The following is a 25,588-nucleotide window of genomic DNA, read 5'->3' on the forward strand; positions in this document are numbered from 1 at the left end:
GCAATTGCCATCCGAGAAAGTGGCATGAAGTCTCCCCTGCAAATGGTGCCCTCAGCTCCAACGATTATGCTCACACTCCTGTGCTGACGACCCAGCCATGGTACAAGCGCGAGGCCCTGGTGGAGTAGCAGCTCCCCGCAGGGCACCGACCGACACGTTGCACAATCAACTCCTTAGCGTTGTGCAGCTGGCTGGATCTCACCCCCTTCTCATGCTTGAAGGCGATCTTGAGTTGAAAACTGAGTCAGGTACAGCCTCCCAAGGGAAGTAGCGGGGACAAAAAACCTAGCTGGCTTGAAGAGTGAGCTTGATAAGTTTCTGGATGGGGTGGTCTGCTGGGACAGCCTAGTTTGGCAATTAAGTGATCTTTGACTGCTAGCGGGAAATATGCCCAGTGGCCTGTGAAGGGATGTTAGATGGGGCAGGTTCTGAGTCACTACAGAGAATTCTTTCTGGGTGTCTGGCTGGTGAGTCTTGCCCACATGCTCAGGGTTTAGCTGATCACCATATTTGGGGTCAGGAAGGAATTTTCCCGCAGGGCAGATTGGCAGAAACCCTGGGGGTTTTTCACCTTCCTCTGCAGCGTGGGGCACCGGTCACTTGTTGGTGGATTCTCTGTGCGTTGAAGTCTTTAAATCCATGATCTGAGGACTTCGGTAACACAGTCCTAGTTCAGGGTCTATTCCAGGAGTGGGTGGGGGAGGTTGTGTCACCTGCGTTGTGCCGGAGTCAGACTAGATGGTCATAATGGTCCCTTCTGACTTTAGTCTCTGAGTCTGTGAATCTACTATTTTTTTATTGAATGTCCCTTGGAGACAATGTGGAAAACTGTCAGATTTGCATGCTGGCAAAACGTAGGCCCAGCTGGCACCGGGGCCTGACTCTCAGCTACTCTCTTGGGCCAGGGACGGAGCGGGCGGGAGGCTTTCTGCCAGCTGTGTGCTCTCTGTATTCGGGCCCTTGTGTAAGAGTCGGCACCCTCACCTTCCGCTCTTCTCCCCCTGCTCCCAGGAGGCAGAGAATAGCCAGAGCTCAATACCCTCTCTGGCGATGCCCTCGGTCCACCCCTTCTGCCAGGGGCCGGGCGCAGGCATGGAACACAGTGCTAATGCCAGCCTGGGACGCCCTGTGCGGGAGGGATTCTCTTGAAGCTCCCTTTGTGCTGCATAAAAGGGTCGTAATTTTACAGGAGAATCAAGCCCAGTGAATCTTCCAACATGGGACATTGCTGCCACCTGCCCTTAAACCCGGGGGCCTGTCTCATGGCTTCCAGCTGCCCTTCGGAGTGCCGTCCCAGGGCTCAGCTGGTCGTCGTTTCTGCCTGAGCCGGAACTAGCGCCTGGGGTCCCTCGGTCAATGTGGGAATACAGGGCCCTGCCCTGCCAGCCTTCCTCATGGTGGGCTGCACCTTCCAGTTCGCCCAGCCTGTGGCACCTGGAAGGGATTCAGGTCATTAAGACTCAGACCCAGCTGGGGGGACCCCAACGAGGTGGTTCCTATCAAGGAAGGACTGCCGGGCAGTAGGGAGAGGGTAAGATAGTTGGGAGTTTCCTCTCGCTGAGGAGGGACCTGCAAAGGGACCTACAGGGAGGCGCTCGTGCTTTGGCTCAGCCCCGGAAGGGAGAGGGCAGCAGGGGGGACGGAGCCTCTGACGCGGGCCTAGGAGAAGAGAGTCTCCAGGGAAGAAGCGGCTGCAGGCGGAAAGCCCTGGGCGGCCGCACTCGGTAACAGAGTGAGGAAGAGTCCGGGAGAGGGATGAAGGGTCTGCAGAGATCGCAGCCTGGGAAGAGTTTTCCTTCCTTTGAGCTGGGACACTGTGACCCTGGGAGGGCTGGGTCACCGCACAGACCACCAAAGTCCAGCCGAGGCGGAGGGGCTGCAGCGCCGGCTCTTGCCCCAAGGAGATGCTCCCGGGTGGTCAGGGCCTATGCGCTAACCACTGGACTACCCTGCCGGGACAGGGCGTCACCGTATGGCAGCCTACTTTGGGGGCGTCTCCCGTCCCGCCTAGTGAGGGCGGGTGGTGGAAGTGAGTTTAAATGGCAGGGAAAAGTTTGTGAGCTCCGACCGGTGCCGGAGAAAGGCAGGTGAGCTCTGAGCCCGTTCACAGCACCTCAGCCCCCCGAGGCTCTCCTCCCCCAGGGTGTTTCATTGAACGTGGTACTGTAAAGGGCGAAGATACGCCAGGCTGTGTCCAGATGGGCGTCCAGAGCTTGCATCTTTTATGTGGATTATATGTCGCTCCTCTGGCCAATTACCGCTACCCCGTTATTTGGATTTAAATGGACGCCATACGGCTAACGACCCTATAATCGCGTTCTGTGTCACAAGATAATCCGTGTGTGCGTTACCAACGTGAATGGTTTTAAAAGGCTCATTTACGTTCCCTCTTTGTGCCGTCCGCAAGCCGTGAAACCTGACTCACGGATTGCCTGGTGGTTTGCACGCGTGTTTCCCTCGCAGGCAGCGCTGCAGGCTCTGCCTCTCTGAGCCAGGAGCCCCATTGCATTGGCCGAGGTATAGATGCAGAGGGCCAGGTTGCAATTTGTCTCTATGCCCTGCTGATGAGGTGGTGTGGAGCTGCCCTGCCCCAGGAGGCAGCGCAGGGAGACATTGCAATTGAGTGTCAATCATTCCCCGGCTGGTCTCTCGCTCAGAGAGGTGCTTTCTGCAGTCCTGAAAAGGATCATGCTTACTCAGCTCCCCTGGCCCAGCAGTGGGAGTTGGCATACGGAGGGTGGGGCAGAGAGAGACTCCACACGCCACCCTTGGGTGCCTACATCTCACCCTCTGCTCAGGAGGGCTGGGGAATTAGAAGGTCTGACGCAGGGAGTTGTAATGTGGCTGTGAAGAGGATTCAGGTGTCTTAAACTCCTGACTCTTCCTGGTTTTATTTGCATCATTCTCTTTAACCCTCGCCTTTCCTCCGCTCCCGAGGCCTGTTTCACCCCCAGGTTACCTATATTGGGTGTGATTCTCCCCTGGAATAACTCCACTTCCGGGGCGTTACCCCTGAGCACTGTAGACAGGATCCCTGTGCGTCTGCATCTCCTCTGCGCTGTGCTTTCCACACCTATGCTGCTATAGGGGGGAATGGTTAAATAACAAGGAATAACCCCACTCCGGAATCTGGCGGGAGGTGCTGGGGGTGATGATACCTCTGCCCTGCAATGATGGCCAGGCTCTGAAGGGGAGGATTCTGACCAGGGGTTGTGATACCCAGTTCCGACCTGCACAGTTGGACAAAACTATTTAGCCACAGCCACCTTGAGTAACCATCGACCTCAGCCTTGGAGATTGTAGAGGTGCTCTTCCATTGATTTAGTCGGGGTGGGTCCTGCTTTGAGCAGGGGTGGGACTAGATGATCTCCTGAGATCCCTTCCAACTCTCCTCTTCGATGATTCTGTGTCCCCAGCAACGTCCCTCTTGCTTTAGCGAGGTGACACTGCCCCAAGCTCCTGGTGGGGTTTCAGCGCACAGACCCGGGATGGGGGCTGACTGCACGGCTCTGATTCACACTGTTTCCGTCACAGCCCCGGGGCGAGGCAAATCTTCCAGCCAAGCCCTGCGGCTTGAATTGCAGGCTCCCTGTCCTTCCGGTTAACAGCTCTGATCTGTGGAGAGGGACACATACTACTGTCACGTGTGGATAATAATGTCAGGGACCCAACCCCGTGCTCTGGGTGTCCCTGAACCTCTGACTGGCAGAAGCTGGGACTGGACGACGGGGGATGGATCACCCTCTAATTGCCTTGTTCTGGTCATTCTCTCTGACACACCTGGCCTTGGCCACTGTCGGCAGACAGGACCCTGGGCTAGATGGACCATTGGTCTGACCCAGGGCGGCCATTCCGATGTTTGTCTGTCAAACCATTCAGATGCAGCCACCTCTGGTGTGGCGCTCGGTAGCTGCTTAACAATGCAGAGCAACACGACCCAATGGGATTTTTTGAGGGACGTGTGGGAGCTTAGAAAGGGAGGTGGGAAATAACATCCCCATGTGAATGTGCAAGGGGCATTGCTCAGTTCTGCTCTCAGCTGCATCTAGTGCTATTTCCATTGAAGTCCGTAGGTGTTACCCCAAAGTAACAGTGGGCCGCTTTGGGCCCATGGTGGAAACGGCAAGCCAGCGCCCCTATCCAGATGCTGGCTCATTGCTTCAGTGCCAGCCCCTGGGGGTGGAGTTTCTCCTGGGAGTACGGTGTGCCCTCGCCCGGCTGACACAAACCATGACCCCTCCCTCTCGTTTGCTTCCACAGATGGCCAGTCCTGTCCCGCCAGCCTGCTGCCTAGTGCTTGCTGCGGTGGTGATGGTCTATGCTCAGAGGCACAGCCAGCTGGGTAAGTTAATTGCAGCTTCTCTACTGCCGGCCCACCAAGAATTCTGTGGAGCCTGTTTATTACCTGTCTCTCGGAGCCCTCCGCCTCTTACCTCCCGGTGCGAGCTGTGTGCTCCCTCTACAGCCCTGGTGTCTGGCTGTCTGTCTCAGCTCCTTACCTGGGGACGACAGCCACCTCTCCTCCACGCCCCCTCCAGCAATGCCCCGCACCGGGAGCGCTCTGTCTTCCTCGGCTGCTGGCGCTGGTGAATGGCAGGGGCTGCAGGATGGTGCTGGGGTGCCCACAGTGAACCGAGGCAGGGACGCAGAGTATCCCCACCGCCGTCCTCTGTGTGAATTACCTGCAGCCTCTGGAAGTGCCCAGGAGCAGGGACCAGGGGTGATCCATGGCCAGTCATTCCAGTCTGCACCCATTGTCCCTTGCTGGGACGCCCAGAGTCCCACCTGCTGAGTCCCCGTCACCAGCAGCTGAGATTAACCGGGCCTGCTTCATCCCTCCCTCCCTCACGGTGTGACTCCTCTGCTTCCTGACTTACACCGGTGTAAGCTAGTGGGGAATCGGGCGCTGAATGTCTTATAGCGTTCTAGAGAGAGCGTGGAGTGGCTGGTGGCATATGAGTCACGTCAGCGCCAGGCAGAGCCTGAGAACCATGTGCAGTTCCCTGGCCACGGCTGTAAGCAGGAGAACAGGGCCAGATTGCCCCAGCTGTCCCAGCTGCTGTGTGCGAGGAAGGGCAACTCGCACGCTTTTGTCCTGGGCTTTCGAAGCGTTGCCACGCTGTCGCCGAGGGCGTCCTTCCCAAAATGCTCTCAGCGGGGCAGGCAGGGCCGCCACCTCGGCGGGTGCTTCTCCGCACCCGGGAAGGACGGGTGTGAAAACAGGTCATGTGGGCTAATAGCCCGACAGGCCAAGCCGCGGCCCGGCCCGTCTTGTTTCTCTGGAGAGCCGCAGCTTTGTGAGCTTTGTGACGGAACCAGCCCTGCCCAGTGATGTGTCCTAGGCTCCCACGCAGCAGGAAGGCCGGCCCAGTGGTGAGGAAACAAGCTCTGCCACAGACTTCCTGGGTCTCTGCGGGCAAGTCTCTCGCTGCCTCAGTTTCCCAGCTGTACAGTGGGGTCCGTGGACCTTCCTTACCTCCCGGGGGTGATGGTGGGAGGATAAAGACGTTGCAGAGACGCTGGCGAAGGAGCGGAGCTGCGCACCTTGGCTGGATAGACCGCTAACGGTGAGAGGAGATTCCCCGTGAACGTTGGCCAAGGTGGGTGGGGACACATTGCACTGCGCTCGGCAGGTCTCTCCTGTCTCTGGCCCAGAGCAGCCATCCAAGGGCCCCGAATGTGCAGAGCAGGTGGGGCTGGTGCCAGGTACCGTTCTGCTCGGCGTGCGGCTATCACACAGCTGCCTGCGGGTGGAGGGTTTCGGCGGCGTGCCCTCTGCCCCCCCCCCCAGCCCCACGGAGTCCTTTTGGGGCAGCTGCTTCCGAACGGGAAGTGTCCTGGCCTGCAAGGAGCTTTGGTGGCCTCTGAGGCCCCCCCTGCAGCATTACCACGGAGCCCCCGCTGTGAGAGGGCAGGCCCCGCTCCCCGGGGGGCGGGGAACCAAAGCGGGTACCACAGGGCAAAAGGGACCCTGCAGCCTTGGAGGAGCGATGAGGGCGGTGGAGGCCTCAGACAGGGAGCAGGGCAGCCCTAGGGAAGGGCACGGAGCGGGAGAGCAAGGCAGAGCTGTGGGACACGGACCTCAGTCCTGAATAATGGAACCTGGGAGGAATCCTCTGACATCCTCCCCCCCGCATCCTGCCCAGACCGTACCCCCTTTAACACCCTATTAAGTAAATCCCTAGAGGGGAATCTAGGCCAGAAGGGAAAAGTAGGAGAGGCAGACTGTGGGGCTGCCCGACTCTGCCAAAGTGGAGAACGCTCGCCGCAATGGCGACCTCCCTGTTTCTAACGTGATTAGTGGATGTTCAGCTTTAATAACTTATGAAGCATTTGGGGGAATACATTAGTGCTAAATACTTAAGCGAGGAGGCTCTGACAAGCCGTTATGTATGGGAGCTCACAGCCACCCTAGGCCGAGCGTCTCCTCCTGACTTACACATGAGTTCGAGCAATTAGCAAGCATCCGACAAAGCGCCCTCTGAATTAATAAAGATGGCGCTGGATAGACGGGGCTCAGGCTACTGGCTTGCTAACATCCAGCTGCATGGCAGCTCTCAGTCATCCGACCGGACCCTAACCTGGCACTGACGTTTGCCCTTGGCCTCCAGATTCCTTGGATTCTCCCTTTTATCCTGCAGGAGCCAAACTCGTCTGCAGTGTTTAACTGCACTGAAGTCACCCCAGCAATGGATTTGGCCCATTTCTTCTAGTTGTGTCTCAGAACGACTCATTTCCTAACCTTTGAGCACTTGACTTCACAACCGTAACATTCTCTGCATGTAGTTTTTGGTGCGTAATTTCCTAGGTTTTTATAGACGCACCCAGAAAAAACAGAAGTTTCACCTGACGTCATCAGCCAGGTTGGAACATTTAGCCCCACCGCACGGATCTCCACCACGTGAGCTAATGAAATAACTAATGGCAGTAATAAGTTGTCACCATCTCTGGGAATCAGGCACCAGAGGAGCTTTGCATGTGGATTTTGCAGATATTTTCTGGTGTCAGAAGGAAGTTGAGGCTCTTGGGTTCCAGTTTGGGTTCTGGAGAAGGAGGAGGCTGTGCTAGTGATCATAGACCGTTCTGTTCTCTCCCAGGTCATTCCCTTTTGCCCTGGCTCCTCCAGCCTGTCCCAGTTTTGCCCCCAGGGTTCCCATCCAAGTCCCAGTTTTTCCACCATTCCACCTTGACTCCTTGTTTCACGCCAGACTGACCCCCCCCCAGCATGAAAAATTTCCACCCGAGCGGTTAGAGTTTGGCGAAGTTACAAGCCACTGGAAACAAGGTCTTGTCGTGGGAAGTGGTGGGTGACGCTGCCAGTTCTGCCTATAATAAGAAAAGTCGAAAACAGATAAATAGAGGGCAGGTTCTGATACCCTAACTCACAGGGAGTAGGTACTTCCCTGGGCTGAATAGCCCCATTGATTTCCAGGGGACTGTTCAAATAGCAAGGTAGCACTCAACTGAAGAGCAGCAAAATCTGACCCTAAATAAATAAATTAAAAGTGTATGTACGAAATGTCTTCTGCTTGGTCCCATTCTCTTGAACAATTTCCCTACAAGGCGGAGGTGTGTGATAGCCCGGGATAGCTTCGTCCTGAGAGAAGTGGGAAGCATCCTCATGAGACTGTATATTTTTGAGACGTAGATAAATTCTGAGCAATGTTTATTTTTAACTGGAAGGGGGAGGAAGGGTGAAGCCAAGGCAGCCGTGACTGATGTGGGCACCCAAACGGTGAGGCCAGAGGTTCCTGAGAAGATTGTGGCTAAACAGCTCTGGCATTATCCCAAGTCCCCAGGTTTCCTTGATCCTTTTCAGTCCCCGTTTAGCCCGGGGTATGGCTCAGGGCTTCTGGCAATGCAGCACAAATGGGTCTCGGTGCTAGGACTTCTTGTAGCGTGGTTATAGAGTTCCTGGTCCTCTTCAGCTACCAGATAGCAGGGGGCGCTTAAAAGAGACAAGCTTCCCAGTCGTGGGGCGTTCTAGCTGCTTCTTAGGACATGGCTTTGTCTGTGGAACATACTGACAACGTGTTGCGTTCCCCACTAGTAGCTGGTCCGCAGAGAAGATAACAGTCCACTGCTGCTGCTGGCTAGGAGAATTGCTCCCTTAGCTCAAGTGGGAGAGGCTCGTGCTAACGTTCCCTGGCTCAAACCCGAGGCAGGAATTCTAGCTTACACTACCAGTGCGAGCTGTTTGTGATGCTCTCCCAACAAACGTGGCTTTTTATCGCAATCCCAGCCACGTGCATGCAGCTACGCTGAGCATGCTGCTAGAAGATGTGTGCAGTGGTGCGTGCCGTGGGCAGCTGTCCTCTAGTGCCTTTGCTGTGTTCAAAGGGCTCCAAGGGCAGTCACGCAGAGCAGCACCCTCAGCATCCGGGGCAGGGCGTCCTGACACACACAGCGGTGGCTGGATGGAGGAGCAGCCAAACCGATTGTAGCCACAGCCTGACGGCCCGGTGACAAGACAATCGTGTGTCAGCCTGTGGGAGGAGAGACCCGCTCCGAGCAGTGCCTGTTGCTCACCAAGCACCAACAGTGTGGCGTGAGGACACAAGCGTGGGTTAGAGACACCATCCCAGCGTGTGCACACTTGATTAAAAGTGATCCTCCTGTAGGATCCTGTGTACTTCACTCACCCCATCCTCAATCCTGAGAGGAACGGATTAGCACAGCAGCCTGGATCCGCCCTGCTGATCGGCTCCCTTTCTCAGAAAGACTTTAACCACCCGGCTGCTACTGCAGAGGGCCTGCGGACGGACCCACGTTGCTGCCCTGCAGGGCTCGTTACTTTTGCAGAGAAAGGCAGGATGAGATGCAGGATGCAAGCTTAAATCAGCCAAGTTCAAACCGGAAAGAAGAGGCAGAAGTTTCACAGCGAGGGTAGCTAAGCACTGGAATGGCTGAGCAGCAAGAGACGCGGTGCATTCTCCATCACCTGGAACGGGATGTCTCTTTCCACCAGTCGCTGGACTGGATGCAGGAATCCCTGGGTGCGGTGCTATGCGGGAGGTCACGCTGGATGGTCAGAACGGTCCCCTTTGGGTCTGAAATTTACCGCTCCAGCCTAGGCGTTGGCACAGATGCCGCCATGCTGAGTTTGATGGCTTGCCGCTCTCGGGGTCAATCATGCGGTCTTGATGGTAAGGAAGAGCCCAAGGAGGGTGGAGGGTTGCCAGGTTATGAGGGAGGGGAGCGGAGGGCAGGGCGAGGTGTGGGGCACACGTGGGGGAAGTTCCAGGCTGCTCTCTCGTTTGCCAGAGCTCCGAGGTGGGAGTGGACCATGGTGGGTTAAGGGAAGGATTTCCATCCGGCCAGTCTCTGCCCAGGGGTGAATTTTAACCAGCTTTCAGGTGCTCCAGGGACTGGAACACGCCCTCCTTCTCTGCCTGTTTAAAAGGAGGGAGCAAAACATGCAGAATTGCAGCAAAAAATACTTGTTTATTTCGGCATCGCTTGTGCCAGCTCTCGCCTGCCAGGGAGGGGGATGGAAAAAGGATTCAGTTAATGAGGCTGAGCCGGACGGCATGCAGAGCTTGCTGCGGACTCTCTCGCACACACGCTTGTCCCTCCTCCCGTTTGCTCGCACGCTCGCCTTTGCACGCACAGGGTGCCTCAGTCTCGCGCGCACACGCTTGGACAGCATGCACACTTGCTCTCTGTTCCAGCCGTGCTGAGCACAGCCTGCGACTCTCTCTCTTGTTCTGTTCCAGTCGATGGCCTGGGTAGGAGACCTCACCCGTGGTGTCCAAGCACCGGGGCTTGCACTTGTTAGCGACAAACTCGCGGAGGGGAACGGGAGGCGTCCCGGAGAAAGCCTACAAATAACCGAGACAGCCAGGAGCTACAGTCTGCAATGCACGAGGTGACCTAACGAGAGGCCCAGAGCCCTCTGCAGGCCCGTGTCGGTTGTGCAAGATTTCGGAGCCCAGGCCCTTTGTAGACAAAGCTGTAGCATTGCACGTGTGCCCTCCTGTCGGGACTCCATGCAGTGACGCACGTGCAGCGTTGGTGGCGGTGTCTGCGATGAGGCGTATCCGGAGTGGCGGGACTGCGGGAGGGCCGCTGGCCCTGCTGGCGGAGGGGGCAGCCCTGCCTCCTGTGGGGTTATGTAATCCCTGGATGCTACAGGAATGAGCGGCACTTGCAGGAAACGCCGCCCGTCGGAACAGACAAGATGAAGCGTGGAAGGAGAATAGAGGCATCAAGTGCCTTGCCCGAGCTCACTCAGCCGATCAGTGTCCGAGCCAGGACTAGAACCCGGGACCCCTGAGCCCCCATCCTGCACCCTATGTCTCATAGACTGTACGGTCAGAAGGGATCACCGTGATCGTCGAGTCTGACTGCCTGCACATTGCCGGCCACAGGCCCTCACCCACCCACTCCTCTGCTAGGTGATGCTACTTCATTGTCTTCTTGGGTTTTCTTCGTCATGGTTCTTTCTTTATGCCTGGGGGATTTTGTTATTTTGGTATTTCCCTTGGTAGGTACGTAACATTATGGGGCAGGGCAGGGAGGGAAAAACAAAACAAAGCTGGGTATTGTACTAATGCGGCCCTCTGTAACGTATCCAGTTTTTGTAGCTACAAGGAGGCCATCCTGACCCCATCAAGACCAGAATGACGTTCCCAGCATCAGCCGCTTCCCTTTATCCCATCCACGCACCCCCCAAAAAAAGAACACCCGATCCCAACCAGAGCTTTCTGTATCTGGCAAAGGGAGACCAAGGGTCTTGGTGGATTCTCCATCACTGACATTGTTTAAATCAGTACCAGAGAGGTCGCCATGTTAGACTGTATACAGCAAAAACAACGAGAGTCCTGGAGCACCTGAAAGACTAACACATTTCTGCAGGCATAAGATGCATCTGACGAAGTGGGTTGCAGCCCACGAAAGCTTATGCCCGCAGAAATGTGTTAGTCTTTCAGGTGCTACAGAACTCTCGGTATTTGTAAATCAGTAGTGGATGTTTTTCTAAAAGATCTGCTCTAGGAATTGTTTGGGGGCTCGTCTCTGGCCTGTGTGCTGAATTCGCGACCATCAATCTCTTTAACATGGACGGCAGCGCAAAGCCCTGAGACCGAGTGTATGAATTCCTCAATAAAATATAATATTTAAAAATACCTGCCATGCCCCACCACAAACCGCTAATCTTGGCCAGCTCCCTTCTCCCCTCGTTCCGCGATCCCATAGTTACAGACCCATCTGCCCGACAGTGTGATTTCTCGGTTTTAAAGGAGTTATTCTGCTTTATTGACCCTCGCCTGGCAGAATTAACTCACGTTTAAACAGTAGTTATGTTTTCACCCTGGAGAGGACATAAAGCGATAAAAAGTCTCTGGAAATGAATAAACTTCTGAGGCCGGACGCTGAGGTTAGTTTATTGATGCGCAAAGAAGCTGCTATCTCTTAGCTTACTAACCGGCAATAAGCAATTAACCCCAATCATTCCTCAACCAGGGGAGAGAGAGAGAGATTTTCTTTCATTTATTCTCTCTCTCTCTCTCTCTTCCCCCAGCCTTTGTGGCATCTTTTGCAATCAGTTCTGCTACAAAGTCTCCTGGGAGGGCCCGTTTGCATACACCTTGTTAAAAATGCTCACCACATTCCAGCCAAGACAAAGTCTTTAGCCGGTAAACAGCCTTCAGACTGCACGGCAAGATGATGCAAATTGCCTTCCCAGGGAGCAGCCAAATGTAGCGCGCTTCTCCCAACCCTCTTAGTTATTTCTGTCCCCGCTCCTCACGTGCCTGGGACTGAAGCAGCTCTCCTGTGGCTCTGCCTTACCCCTCTTGTGAGCAGCTAATCAGAGTCTGGGGGATCGGCTGGTCCTGGATGAGCTAATCACAATGAGCAATTTATTCACTGCGCTTTGCTCTCCTGCAATCATGAATTTCAAAAAGGTGGTGGTGTAGGCGTGCTGGTCCCAGGATATGAGAGAGCCAAGACAGGCGAAGTGATATCTTTTATTGGACCGACTTCCGTGCGTGAAAGAGACCAGCTTCCGAACTACGCAGAGAACTCTTTCCCCAACAGAAGCTGGCCCAGTACAAGACATTACCTCACCCGCCTTGTCTCTCTCAAAAACATGCTGGTAGTTTGTGATTGTTGGAGTCGTTTTTCTACAGATAGCTGGCGCCTGGGTATTTGAGCTGTGTGACTGGCTGCCCAAGCCCCATGGTATGGTTTTTGTCCTTGGGTTGGATAGCTGGGACCGTAGCGATGAACCGAATCTCTTTAAGGGAGGGGCCATTTCAGGGAGATGACCGCAGGAAACAGCAGGGCCCCCGGACAGTTTAGGTCACGCAGGCCAGATCTACGCCACCATCTTTTACCTGCATAGCTGCGTGCGTCAGGGATGTGAATTGCGACCAACCCAGCGGAGCCTAGTGTGGACGGAGTTATAGCGGCAGAAGTGTGGTTTTACCGTTAGAGCACGTTTTGTTCAGAGGGTTGGAATAAAATCTGCTGGCCAAAGCGCGGCTTTGCTGGTCTAAGCGGCATCCGCATTAGCAGCGCTTGGCTGGCATGCGACATGAGTATAGTCACAGCGTCTAGCCCTGGCGTTAGGATCTTTTCCAGTCTCTTCTGCACAGGAGAGAGCATTATATCTGGCTCTGAATGTGCAGCCCAGACTGCAGAGTAGCTGGGTTCCTTCCTGAGGGAGGGAGACGGAGAAAGAAAGAGGCCAGATTTATTGACCAGACGTCTGCCTGGGCGTCCAGTTTTCTCCTGCCACATAATTGCACGGTGATGGTGTTTGCAAATGCTGTGCGTGCCGATCCCTGCCTGGCTCGTCTGTTGGCCCGAGTGCTGCGTTGGTGCGGAGAGCCCCCGTTGTAAAGAACAACGCCCGCTCTTTCGCTTGAGCCTGGATCGAATCCCCCAGCCTCCATTTTACACCCTGCTGGCATGGTTGTGACTGGTGCAGATGGCTGGGGGAACCCACACACGGCCCAGCACTGAGCAGAGAAATGGTTCTTGTGGTTTGGTGTTGATTCCCTCCCCTTGGTATCTGCTCCCACAGCAGACACTCTCCTCCAGGAGCTGAGGTTGGGCTTTCGCTGGAGATGTCTGCTCACAGCTTCTCCTGCGGATGGGGTGGCCGGGGCATCTGTCACAGGTGACACCAGCTCGGGCACACACAGACCTGTATTCGCGCCAAGAACGTCCCCTGTTTGCTGGCCTGGTCTTGGCAGCTAGTGTTGTGTGTTGTGGTACCTGAACCATCCCCACAGAACAGCTGCTGGGGCTGGTGGGAGGTCTGAAGTGCTGCCTGGATCCAGTGGGTGAGCTTCTGTGCCTTCCCTGGCCATCGCTGTGCCTTTATTTAAAGCAGCTGCACGGTCCCTGCCTTCTCCCAACCACGCATGCATATTTCAAGGGCAGGCCCAGGTGCGTCCACTCTCTCTCATACTGAATAATAGACGTTTCTCCCTGAGGCCGGACAGACACAAGAGGACAGGAATCCTGCGTCTCTCCGAGGAAGAGCTGAACAGGGTAGAAAAGTCTGAGGTGTCCTCACCACGCAGTTGTCGGCCTGTTTTCCAGAGGTGCTGATTACCCACAGCTCCTACTCAGCTTAATGTATGAGGTCCCGTAGAAACACAGGCTGGAAGGGACATCCTGGGTCATCGAATCCACTACTCTTCTCTTGCTGGCAGCCATCAGCTAGGGACTTTCAGGACAGGAAGGGAAGTCTTGTGCTTGAGGCTCTGGACTGGGACTTGAGATATGAGTTCAGTTCCCAGTTCTGCCACTGAGTGACGGTCGGGCAAATTACTTCATCTCTCTGCACCTTGGTTCCTTGTGTGTAAAAAGGGGAATAACAGCACTTCCTTTCTTTCACCTTTTGTCTGTCTAGATTGTGAGGTTGTTGGGGCAGAGACTCTGTCTCACTCTGTGTGTGTGTGTGTGTGTGTGTGTACAGCACCTAGCACAAAGGCACCCTCTGACAACAGTTGGGATCTGCAGGAATACTCTTCCCTTTTTGCCAAGCAGTAGCAAAAGTTGGAGCCTTACAGGTTGATTTCCTATCGGAAGGCAAATTTTTCCAGTTCTTTCTCCCCGCCCCTTTTCAGCCAACTATGGAGCTAGGGAAAAGCAAGTGAAGTTTGGGCTTTTGGCATTTCTAAGAGGGAAATTTTCAAAAAAACAAAAGTCATGAAGTTTCTCCTTCCCCTCTCTTTCCAGTCCAGCTTCAATATCTGTGTTTATATCTTAGAGCCTGTACAGTATTGTAGACTCTTTAGGGTCCATCCAGACAAAAGGCACAGCTGTCTAGTAAACGTAAGTCCTTGTCCTACCGTGTCACTTGGGAATGCTCTTCCCAGAGTGGCGGATCTGACTGTTCCCGTTCCTTCATTTAATCCCCCTTTGCTCCCAGTTATAAAACCTTGGACCAGCCGCATGATCCTTTTCTGCCGAGGCCCTGATGGCCGCGCCGTTCCGGCGTTTGGTCAAAGCCGGCAGCAGGAGGAGTGCGTGGGTTTTGTGTGTGTCCTGCAGAATGAGTGGTGACTATTTCGAAAGGGAGCTCAGCCATGGATCAGTGGATTTGGGGAATGGTGGGAGGGGGAATAATCATCCCCAGGCTTCAGGCCATGAACTGGTCCCTGCAGGCGTCAGGAGGGAATCGCTCTGCAGAGTGCAGTGTGGCCAATTGCAAGAGACGCTGTTTATTTTCTTTTACCTTTCTCTGAAATAGCTGATATTGGCAACTACCAGAGTCAGGACCAATGGTCTAATCAGGTTCAGCAAATCCCGTGTTCCTCTATGGCACTGCAAACCCAGAGAACTTTCCACCGCTGGATTATTTCTTTACAGCCAGGTCAGGATTAGGGCCCATATTACTTGACAGCGCAAAGATCGTCTCTCTCTTTGAACACAACAAGATCAAAGCAGAGCTCTGTCGGGCCAGTATTCTCTGTCTGACAGTGGCTAGCATCCGGTGTTTCAAGAAGACAGTTGTGGGATAACCTGTATCCAGGGCAACTTCCTGCCTAGCCCCCAATCGTTAGAGGCTAGCTCTTGGCTGAAGGCATGGTGGTTTAGATCTCTTCCAAACTCCTTAGCTATTCCAGAAGAGACCGTTATGATTATCCAGTGTGACCTCCTGCATGGCACAAACCCAAGTATTTCAGCCCGTGGTTCCTTCATCAAGCCCATCACTTCTGTCTGAGCTGACGCATCTGTTTTGGAAAGGCATCCACTCTTGATTTAGACTTCAAATGTTGGCGAACCCACCGCAATCCTGGGAACATTTTTCCAGTGGCTAATTATTCTCACTTAAAAATTTGCACCTTATTTCAAGGTCTGCATTTGTCTGGCTTCAGTTGCCATTAGTGAGTCTTGTTATGCCTTTATCTCCTAGATTAAATACCCTACAATCAGAAATCTTCTCCTCTGTGTAGATATTTACAGACTTTGATTGAGTCTCCTCTTAACCTGCTCACACACATTGAGCTTCTTACGTCTCTTACGGTAAAGCAGTTTTTCCCTTCCTTGAATCGTTCTCATAGCTCTTCTCTGAACCTTTTCCGATTTTTGGCCATCCTTTTTGCAGTGTGAATGCCAGGACAGCAAACAACGTTCAGTGATGTTCTCACCCATTCTGTGTACAGAGATGCTCTGTTCTGTTCAGGTTCTGATGCCTCACTCACCACCGTAGCATTTGAACATTTTCCAGTAGTGCATTAAGCAACATGACACGTGTTTGCTCTCTCTTCCTTTGCCCAGGGGGAGAATTGTGTGCAATGGAGTGTGTTGTTCTGGCATTTTTATATGTAATGTATGGTTGTTAGCGCCGGCAAGGTCAAAGAAATGCACCTGCTGAGGTTTGTGGGGGACCTTAATTCCTGGGGAATTAAATCCAGTGTGGGTCAGGCCCCCGAGAAGCCTCTGTCTCCTGGCTATCACCTATTATCTCACTGCTCCTACATGATATTCACCTGCACATACATCCCTCTTGGCCACAGCATCGCGCCGGGAGCTCGTATTCAGTTGGTTTCCACAATGACCCCTCAGTCCTTATCTGAGTCGCTGCTTTCCTAAACACACCGTTCAGCCTCCTGTAAGCGTGACCTACGGCCTTTGTTTCTAGATGTGTGAACTTGTATTTGGCCGTATTAAAACACACACTGCTGTTTGAATAAACCCAGTTTATCAAGGGCTCTTCGCACACCTGCCCTGTCTTTGTCATTATTTATCACCCTTTGTGCCATCAGCAGAATTTACCAACAATGATTTGATATTTTATTCAAGATCATTGATCAAGATATTGACTAGCATTGGGCCCAGAACAGATCCCTGGGGAACCCCAACAGAAAGACCCTCATTTAATGACAATTCCCCATTTTACAGCTAAGTCCCCGTTAGCAATGACCTTTTTAATTCTTCCTAGTCTGACTCCGGCTGTTCTCATTATCAAGCTGGCCGACAATACGAGGCTCCGGCCAATCTCCGAGTGTTACCGTGTTTGCAAACCCTCCTGTTCGGATCCAGGGTTAGGGGTCGCCTGCCTAGACGCCTCCCTAGACGCGGGCGTTCTCCCGGCTGAAATTCTGTTCACACGAACACTCATGACGAAGGAATTCGGGGCCCTGGATCCAGGGTCGTTCACCCGCAAAACCCGTTGGAGTCAGAAGTACCACATCAGAGCTAGAAAGAATCAAAGCCCAGGCGACTTACCTTCGCCAGTCACACACCTTAAATAGCAAACAACTGGCCAACCTCTCAGCTGGCCAAGGATCCATTGGTCCAGACGTGCTCAGGGAAAGCGCTTGCCACACCAGACTGAATCATGAGCAAACTGAGGGCAGGGGGGGTGAGACAGATCTTTGGATAAATGATTTTTTTTCAAATAGTTGGACCAGCCCTCGCTGTGGCTTAGACGCTGCTTCGTGTCCAGGTCAGGGGCCTTCTGCACAGAGGGAGACCTGGGCTCTGCAAAACCCGGGGCCTGCAAGGAACGTCAGGAACGGAGGCTTCTGACAGGGATGTCCCTCCTTCCCTGGGCAGGAGGGTGCCTCAAGAGAAAGAGGGATTGTGGGAGATGGCTGGCAGCACCCCAGATCTTCCCTTTCCCTTGCTGACAGCATCCCGGAGCCGGCGTTGCACGCAGGTCTGTGGATCTGCCTGCGTCGTCCCTCTCCTGGCATGCAAGTCGCTTCTGTATGCACCTCATGTGCCGGGCGCGTGAGTCAGCGTGAGTCACCGGGGACACGTTACCCCTCACGTGAGAGCTCCGGCGCCGGCTGCGTATGTACCATGATTAGAATTCAAGCTTCGCTGTCAAGGAGTCTGTTTGAATCATTTTAACGCCGCTGTTCAAAGGGAAACATCCCATTGCAGCTGCTGCCGTGCTTCCCTCGTTTTCCCTGCCCCTTTCCAGCGTTTACCCTTTCCCCACGTTCAGCTCCCGCTGCCGGGACGGGGTGCCCGGTGCAGTGCACGTAGCGCATCTCTGGGGGCACAGCCTGCCGTGGGGTGGGGAGTGCCTGGGTGTCCCGTGTGCAGGAACACAGAGGTTCCCCGGCAGCGCCCTGGGGGACTGGCCCTACCATGTGCAATCTTTGCCCTAGAGTGACAGCCTAAGACAGTGAGGAAGAGCGTTTGGGGGCCGCCTGGAGCAGACTGCTGGGAAAGGGGCAGGGAAATATCCCTCCCGCCCCCACCATCCGCTAGGCGGCAGGGAAGTGAAGGTGTTTTGTGAGCAGCGCAGCTGGGGGCTTTGGAGATCAGGGCGCCCAAGCTGTCCCCTGGGGTCTCTGCTATGCCTGGCATGTTCCCCCGGGGCCAGGGAGGGGGAGCTTGGAGGGATGTCGTCTGGTGCGTGTGTGTGGCTGCACCACAGGAAGGATTTCGCCCTTCTGGCAGCTGAGTGCATGTGTGTGTGTGGGGGGGGATGAATAGTGCGTAGCAACCTTGGCTTGTGCCCTGGTTTTCAGACCACTGGACCCTGCCTGTTAAACTTGTCAATCAGGTCTTTCCTGTGGGTCAGAAATATTCCCAGCCAGGGCGGCTTCTTCTCTGGGTGGATTCTGCGCTCTCTGGATGGCAGAGATGCCCTCTGTGTCGTTTTGTTCTCTGCGTTCGTAGCCAACATCTCTCTCACCCCCCTCTCCTCCCTGAGTGCAGCATGGGCACCTGCAGAGCTGGTCCAGGAACACTGCGAGCCCAAGCGATGCGCAGTAGCGACCGCCTCTTCTTTACACCAGGGACTTCTGTCCCTTAGGGGCCTAGCACAGATAACTACTGCCGTTTGCCCTTTGTTTTTCCACCTCTCCTGTCCTCCTTCCCTGCCAGATCCGTGGGCTCTCTCTCTCTCTCTCTCAGCGACGGTACATCCCAGTCTCCCGCAGTCCATCTGTGCTGACATCCCAGCTTTATCCCGTCAGGTGCTGGACAGGATGTTAGGACATTTCGGAGCCCATAAATGTCGGTGGCCCCACACCCGCATGCGGCTCTGACCTTTCCCTGCTGTCTCCTTCAGTCAGGCCGCCTTGTCCCCACCTCTCCTGCCCCCCCGCTGATGAGCCAGCCTGGAAACAAAAGTGAGTTTAGAGGAGAGTTGGAGGCCTGGCCATTTCTGATCCTCCCTGGCCTCCTTTCCGGCTCCCCCGTCTCTTCCTCCACCAGCGCACCGGGCTCTCCGCAGACTGAGGGGCAGCTCCTGAGAGGCACAAGGCTTCCCTGTCTGCAAAGCAAAATAAAACAACAGAAATAGCCCCGGCTCCTGGAATGTCTCTTTCTATTACTGGACGTCCCCCTGTGCTTTAGTAGATTTCCTGGCCAGATGCACGGAGTGAATTATGGCCGAGCTCTCACAGGCTGACCTTGTGGTCAGGCAGGGCATGGACACGCTAACAAATGTGGTCAGCCTCTACCGCAGATGCCCTATTTTTAGCACTGATGTTTCCTTGCCGACTTCGCTGCCTGCAGTGCTGCCAGGTTGATGCTGAGAGAGCTCTTTGCAGCTCCCACTAGGCAGACACCCCGTCCCCACTCCCGCACCGCTCGGCCCGGTGCTTGGGATTTGTCAGGCAGCTCAGCCCATCCCTGTGGGGACGGGCCTCCGGGTTGGGAGACCATCATTCACAGTTGGAGTGCAAGCAGGATATTCAGTTTTCACAGTGACAGCTCTGAGCCGCGTGACTCATCCCCGAGCAGCAACTCGTTCGGGGTTGTTTGACGGTAGCACCCACAGAGCCTCGCTGAGATTGGGGCTCTGCAGTGCTAGGTGCTGTACATACACAGAGTGAGAAACAGACTCTGCGCCAAAGAGCCTACGGGCTAAATAGACAGACAGACAAAGGGTGGGAGGGGAAGCGTCTTGCCTGGCAGAAAGCGAGATCAACTGGGGCGGGTCATTCGCCTCGCACTTGGGAGACCTGCGTTCCAGTCTCGCTCAGCTGTGCGACCTTGGCACGTCACTTTCCCTCTCTGTGCCATGGTTCTCCAGCTCCATACAGAGATCATGGAATCATAGACTCACAGGAGATGAGGGTTCAAAGGGACCTCAGGAGGTCATCTAGTCCAACCCCCTGCTCAAAGCAGGCACTGGTGGTTTTGTTCAGTCTCCTTTCCCACAGGCTGCCACAACTTTCCCTCACATCCGGCCCGCATGGGCAGTGAGTCGGGGACGTGAAAGGCCCCAGGTCCCATTCCACACTCCCTTAGCCATCCAGGCTCCTCCCTCCCTGCCATTGCCCTTTGCGCCCCTCAGTGCTTAGCCATGGCGACACGCAAAGCCTGGGTGTTCTAGCCCTCCTTGTCTCTGCTGAACCCAGTATTGCGGAACCGTCAGGAAATACTGTGAACGGGAGGTGGGCCTTTTAATAAAGGTAACTGAGAAACGTACTTGGAAAGCCGAAGGGATCCCAGGGAAGCTGAGACCCTACTTATTTCATACCCAAAATTATTTTATGATGTAGCAAACACTTGGGCTAGATTTGCAAAGCAGTTTAAGGGATTTAGATGCATGTATCAGAAGCAGGAATCCTGTGAAAAATTCATTGGAATTGCTGGATCACTGGGTTTCCAGTTAAAGGGAGCAATTAAGGAGGATAAGGACATTGCTAAGATGCTAAATACTTTCTTTGCACCACTCTTCACCTCTGAGGGTGTTAGGGAGTTTTCCTACCCAAGACCTGCTCTTTTCTGATAATAAAGAGGAGGTGCTCTCAGGGATGGAGGCAACAGAAGAAGAGATGTTGGGAGAAATTAATAATTTAGAAAGTACTAAGTCCCCAGGCCCTGATGATCCAGCCAAGAGTTCTGAAGAAACTCAAGTATGAAGGGGCTAAATTGCTAATGAAAATATGCAGTCTCTCATCAGCTGCTGTTCCGGAGAATGGGAGTAGCAAATGTTCTACCTGTATTTCAAAAACCTTCTCGGGATGATCTGGGGCATTACAGACCAGTAAACCTTCTGTGCCTGACAAACTGGTTGAAATCATTAAAAACCATAATAAAACACCGGATGGGGTCTAATTAGATTGGATAAGGTCTAATCAGCACAGTTTGTGCAAAGGAAAATCGTACTTCACTAATCTGTTAGAATTCTCTGACCGTGTCAATGAAGTAGTGAATAAAGGAGAACCAGCTGATGTAATTTATTTAGACGTTTAAAAGGCCTTTGACAAGAGGCTAGTAAAGAAGCTAAGGTGTCATGGGGTGAAAGGCAAAGTATTGTCACTGAGCAAAAACCAGCTGGGAGCTAGGAAATGAAGAGCAGGATTAAATGATTCATTTTCATCATGGCAGAGCTATGTGTAGCGAGTCCAGGGCTGGGATAGCAGGTGTGTCTGCAGCTGGGGACTAAGTTGAACCAGCAGAGCTGCATGGTGAGTTACCACCACACCTGTCCCCGTGATACCGGGGACTAACCGCTCTCGCTCGCCCTCTTTGACAAGCTCTCAAATCCATGTACGAAAAACCCTGAGGAGGAAAATCCAAAGCAACCTTGGACAGATGCTCCCTCTGGAGTCTCCGTGTGAGACCCTCAGCCCCGTCCAAGCAGGGCTAAACCTGGGAGTCTCCAAGTAGCAGCTGAGGGGCATTCCTTAGTCCGTGGTGAGTATCCATCAAATGGGGCATCCTGTCCTGGAAGATCTGGCTGTCACAGTGATTGCAGCGAGGAGAGAGCAATGGGTGTTTATCCTGGAGAGGGGCCCGGTATTTACTGTTGGAACGAACGTGGCTCCACTGCGCTGCTTGCCAGAGCATTTTGAAGGGAGCCAAAAGTAATAAGAGACGCCAGCTTTGCTAATTCACAAAACAAAGAGTGTGTCTCCCTCTGAGGGAGGCGGGGGGGTCACAGGACAGGGGAGGGAGTTGACTCCCACCTGGATGAATACAGTAGGGGTCTGGGGAGAAGAGGACACTGCTTCTAGAGGAGTTGGCTCATGGACACCCGTGAGGATCTGGCTGCTCGGCTCTGCATCCCCAGCAAGCTGCTGCTTGGCGATCACTCCCTGGTCCACGCCTGCAGCCCGCTCTTGGACAGAGCCCAGGTCGAGCAGAGGACGCAGCAGACCAGGCTTGGACGAAGGTCTCCAGTTTTGCAGGCTCTCTGTATTTTGCGAATCACCTGGGACGGGCTCCGCCAGCAAGACGGAGCCTGTGGATGCAGCAGGCGCCCCGTATGGCCGCCCTGGACAATACCTCGTGGCACAGGGCCTGATCCCAGCAGAAAGGGCTGGGCCAGACATCCAGGCGCTGGTGAAAGAATTAAACTGCCTTCGGGACTCATAGTGCAGGGGGAGGTGGGAATCCAATGGGTGTGCGGCTGGCCCTCAGCTGAGAGGCTTGTGGGAGGCTAAGGTAGGCGGCGTGAGGCTCCCGGGGTCTAGAACCTGGCTTTGCTGGTCCAAGAGCCCCTGCTGCGTCCACACCGCCACCCCACAACCCAGGCTGTGAGCCTGGCGGGCTGAGCACCGCCGGCCGGATTGGCAGGCGCTGGGATGCCAGGCTGTGTGCCGGAAGGCAGTAGCCATTGCTAGGACAGTACCAACTGCGAGGGCACCCAGTCCCGAGAGGGGTCTCCCTCCAGCCTGAGAGCAGCTGGTTGCAAGAACTCCTGCGGCTGCAGGTCCGAGGGGAAGAACGCAAAGGCCACGCTGGGGGGTGAGCTGCAAAGTGAGCCCCCCTCTGGCTGCGACAGTTTGGATTGGTGTCTGCATGGGAAATCCTGCAGAGGCTCAATGACCAGAAGGAACGTAAGGCTGGGAGCCAGGCCTGTCTGAGATTTCCTCCCCGCTCTGACTCGCTGTGTGGGTCCTTAGATCTCTCTGACTGGTGCCGTTCGCCCCTTATGCACCCACGGGGGTTTGAGGAAAATGTAGCTGTCAGAAAGTCTGGAAGATGCCACAGGATTCTCCAAAGGGCCAGAACACGCAAGGAGGTTGGTGACAAATGAATCCCCATACGGAATACCTGAAACATGTTGTTTCAGACTTTCGATTTTCCCTTCTGTCGCTAACAACAGAACCAGTCCCCTGAGCCCGGTCGCCTGGGACGCCTGCCCCGAAGCCCTGCTTGTACCGCTAGATAAGTTTCAGCAGCTTCCTCTTGAATAAGCAGGCCCATGCGGTGCAAAACAGAGCAGATCTGTACAGAGAAACTGATATAATTGGGGTTATAGATTAAAAAAAAAAAGATTGCAAGAGACGTGGGGCAGGCTGATTGCAGAGGGGGAAAGGGCTGCATGTCACCATGTAATGAGCACCCAGGCAGGCCAATCCGGTGGAGAACTGAAGCGAACATGAAGATATTCAGCAGTGATGTTGGCAGTGGGTGTGCAGTTGTTTGCCTGGTGCCTGGACCATTGATCCCTTGGTGCTGCATTAGTGAGGAATGATTGCTCTTTAGGCTCCGCTGCCACCGGGGGCTGATGGAAACCATCGAGGCCGGTTGCGAATTGGTGCCCTCAAGGCTGGCTGGCTGCAAATTGGCCCTGCCTCTAGCTTTGTCCGTGTGTATGCTGAGGGCTGAGGTAGGGGAGGGTGGGTAGCAGGGCGTGAGGAGAGGTGCGAATCCTGGTCTCCGACACGGAGCGTAGCTCTTTTCAGTGGACCTGCCGGCCGGAACTGCTGCCTCTGGGTGAGTCCTGAGAACAGCAGCTCAGCCTCGCGACGGGAGCAGGATCCCGCGTTTAATTCAGGCAGGGAGACGCCTCGCTGCACGTGCTGCCCATGAGATCAAAGCATGACAGGAGGTTGTCGACTGCCGGTGCCCCGCCTTCCTTCCTGCCGTCTAGACACCTCCGGCAGCGCATTCGGCCATGACAGCGGGGAGACCCACGTAAGGGCTGACGGCAGTCTGCTACCGGCCTTGCAGGCCGTAAGAAAGCCAGGTCACGGCTATGAAGACCTGACAGTCTAAGCAGACTTTGCACAGAGGTTGGGAAACAAATGCAAACAAAACGGGGGAGACAGAGGTCAGCATGTGTCTTGCTAGTTCCACGGCCAGTTTGATAATGCTGCTTTCAATGGGGGGAGGATGGCCGGAGTGCTTCGGGATGGAATGAGTATTAACGCCGGCTGGAGAGGAGAACTGAGAGGCCAGCGATGGGGGGTGGGAGGTGCAGGGGGCTGCATGGAAGATGATACAGAGCCGGAGCGTGTGGGGCAGACCGACAGGGGCAGTTTGTCACTGGGCAGAGCAAAGGGGTGACGAAATGAGTATGGATTTCCGACACGTGGGGCAAGAGATTCTTCGGGCTAGGGGAAAGCATGGCTAGATAACGCTGGTGTTTGCAGAGTAGATAGAAGGTCAATGCGTGTATGTCTGCAAGTGCAGGTCTGCTCTGTGAAGGGGCGATGGAAAACGGGCCCCTCTCCACTGCTTCATGTGCGCATCACACAGAGCTGCGTCCTTCAGGGGCAAAAATCAGGGTTTGCTGCTGCTTCTTCCTGTGAGCTTTGCAGAGCCGGCAGCACGATGAGAGTTATTTCTTCCGCTGCCTCCGCTGCAGAATCACTTCCGAAGATTCAGTCGGCCACACCTGAGCAAACTTACCTGTGCAAACCTACACCTGTGTGAACGCCGAAGATTCATTCAGCCACACCTGTGCAAACCCATTGAATGTTGCTGAGGGCAGAATTTGGCGTGCCAGGGTCTTTATGGATGGGGATGTTTCCTGGCATGAAATGAACCTGGCTTGACTCTCAGATCCCCGGCTGAGTCTGCAGAGCTGGCAGTTAGAGAAAACATCCCTTCACCTGTGGGCTGGGCACATTCGATCTGGACCCAATGAGAAACGATAACCACCTGGTGCCCCTCTGATAGCCGCTTTTCAGAGCACATCAAGAGTGTGCAATTCAATGGGACGTCATGGGCAGGAGACGCTCCCCAAGTGCTGTCAAGGTATAAAACAGAGGCAGATTCCTCTGGGCTATTGGAGAGGGCATGACCCACTCAGCATAGGGACACAGGCTTTGTTTGGGCTTGATCCCCAGCGTCTGTTTGTCAGCAGGGTCCGTTCCAGATCTGGTGCCAGGTTGCTCTGTCGCGCCATGGTGTCTCTGCCGCCTCTTTATCTTCTAGGGCCAGGCAGTTTTTCCTCATCATTTCATGAGGATACGTCTTTTCTGATCCTCAATAATTGGAGGCAGGATCTCTCTTTCGCTTCCTTGTTTTTGAGACATTGAAGGAGCAAGTGTTTCTGTCTCGGTCTCTGCTCTGTCCCTCTGGCTGTGCAGTAACTTCTCCTGTCCTGTTCTGTTCTACATAGGTCTGTATACCGTTGTTGGAGAAAAGATCACGCAGCTTCTCTTTTAGGGTTGGATCGAGCAGAACTTTAATAGTGACACACACACAGGAAGCTATAGCTATAGGGAAGCCCAGACACCACGTCCCTGTGCTGATCTCTGGAACTCCGCCTTGGTGCAAGATACAGGTAGCTTATAGAGGTCTTTAAGATCCCTTTTTACATACAGATCGTATAGTGGAGTTTCTGATACTTAACAGGTCATTTACCGCACATGGGGCACTTATAACACACAGTGGGGGTCTCACGGAGCCAGCATGTCCCGGTGATTCTTTTGGTGTCAGTGAGTCCCAAGTCACACAGTCACTTGTTATCTGTCTGACGGGGTATGGCTGGGTGCTGTTACAAAGGTAGTTAACGTCTTACAACATAGACCAACGATTTTGCGTTTCTGTTGTCGTTCTAAGACATCCTGCCCGAATTTAGCATTTCTATCACTGTTTCAGTCTAAGGCATCCTGTCTGAATTTTTGTGATTCCGCACCATGCTCATCACCGTAGTAACTAACCACCCTCCACTTGTTTGTTAAGCAACATGACTAGCCTCTGCCTCCTGTTTGTTCTTTCATCCTCTCCCCAGCAGGAGAAGTGCATGCAGAGGGATGTTTTGTTTTGGAATTTTCTTTTTATCCTGTGCAATACGTGCATGTTACTGTACGTTTGTTAGAGAAGGCAGGTCAAAGATATCTGCCTTGCTCTTGCAGCAGACAATGGGAGGGTTTGGGACGGTCCTTAGTTCCTGGGAGAGATCGTTCCTCGGTCTGGGACCAGCCCATGAGACAGTTCTGCTCCTGCACGGATGAGCTTTACCCTG

At 54.2% G+C, this 25,588-nt stretch overlaps 1 protein-coding gene across 4 annotated transcripts in view; it reads left to right on the plus strand.

The window, feature by feature from the left end:
• CNTFR (ciliary neurotrophic factor receptor) overlaps positions 1-25,588 on the plus strand; it is a 384,981-nt gene that overhangs the window by 200,016 nt on the left and 159,377 nt on the right. For all 4 annotated transcript variants that reach the window (XM_067530844.1, XM_067530842.1, XM_067530843.1 and 1 more), the window contains exon 3: positions 4,261-4,342. In XM_067530844.1, coding sequence (XP_067386945.1) covers positions 4,261-4,342 — 82 coding nt within the window. The remainder of the gene's footprint in view (positions 1-4,260; positions 4,343-25,588) is intronic.

Source organism: Emydura macquarii, unplaced genomic scaffold, assembly GCF_026122565.2.
Source record: "Emydura macquarii macquarii isolate MOO-44397 ecotype Brisbane River unplaced genomic scaffold, CSIRO-AGI_Emac_v2 contig_3114, whole genome shotgun sequence".
NCBI lineage: Eukaryota > Metazoa > Chordata > Testudines > Chelidae > Emydura > Emydura macquarii.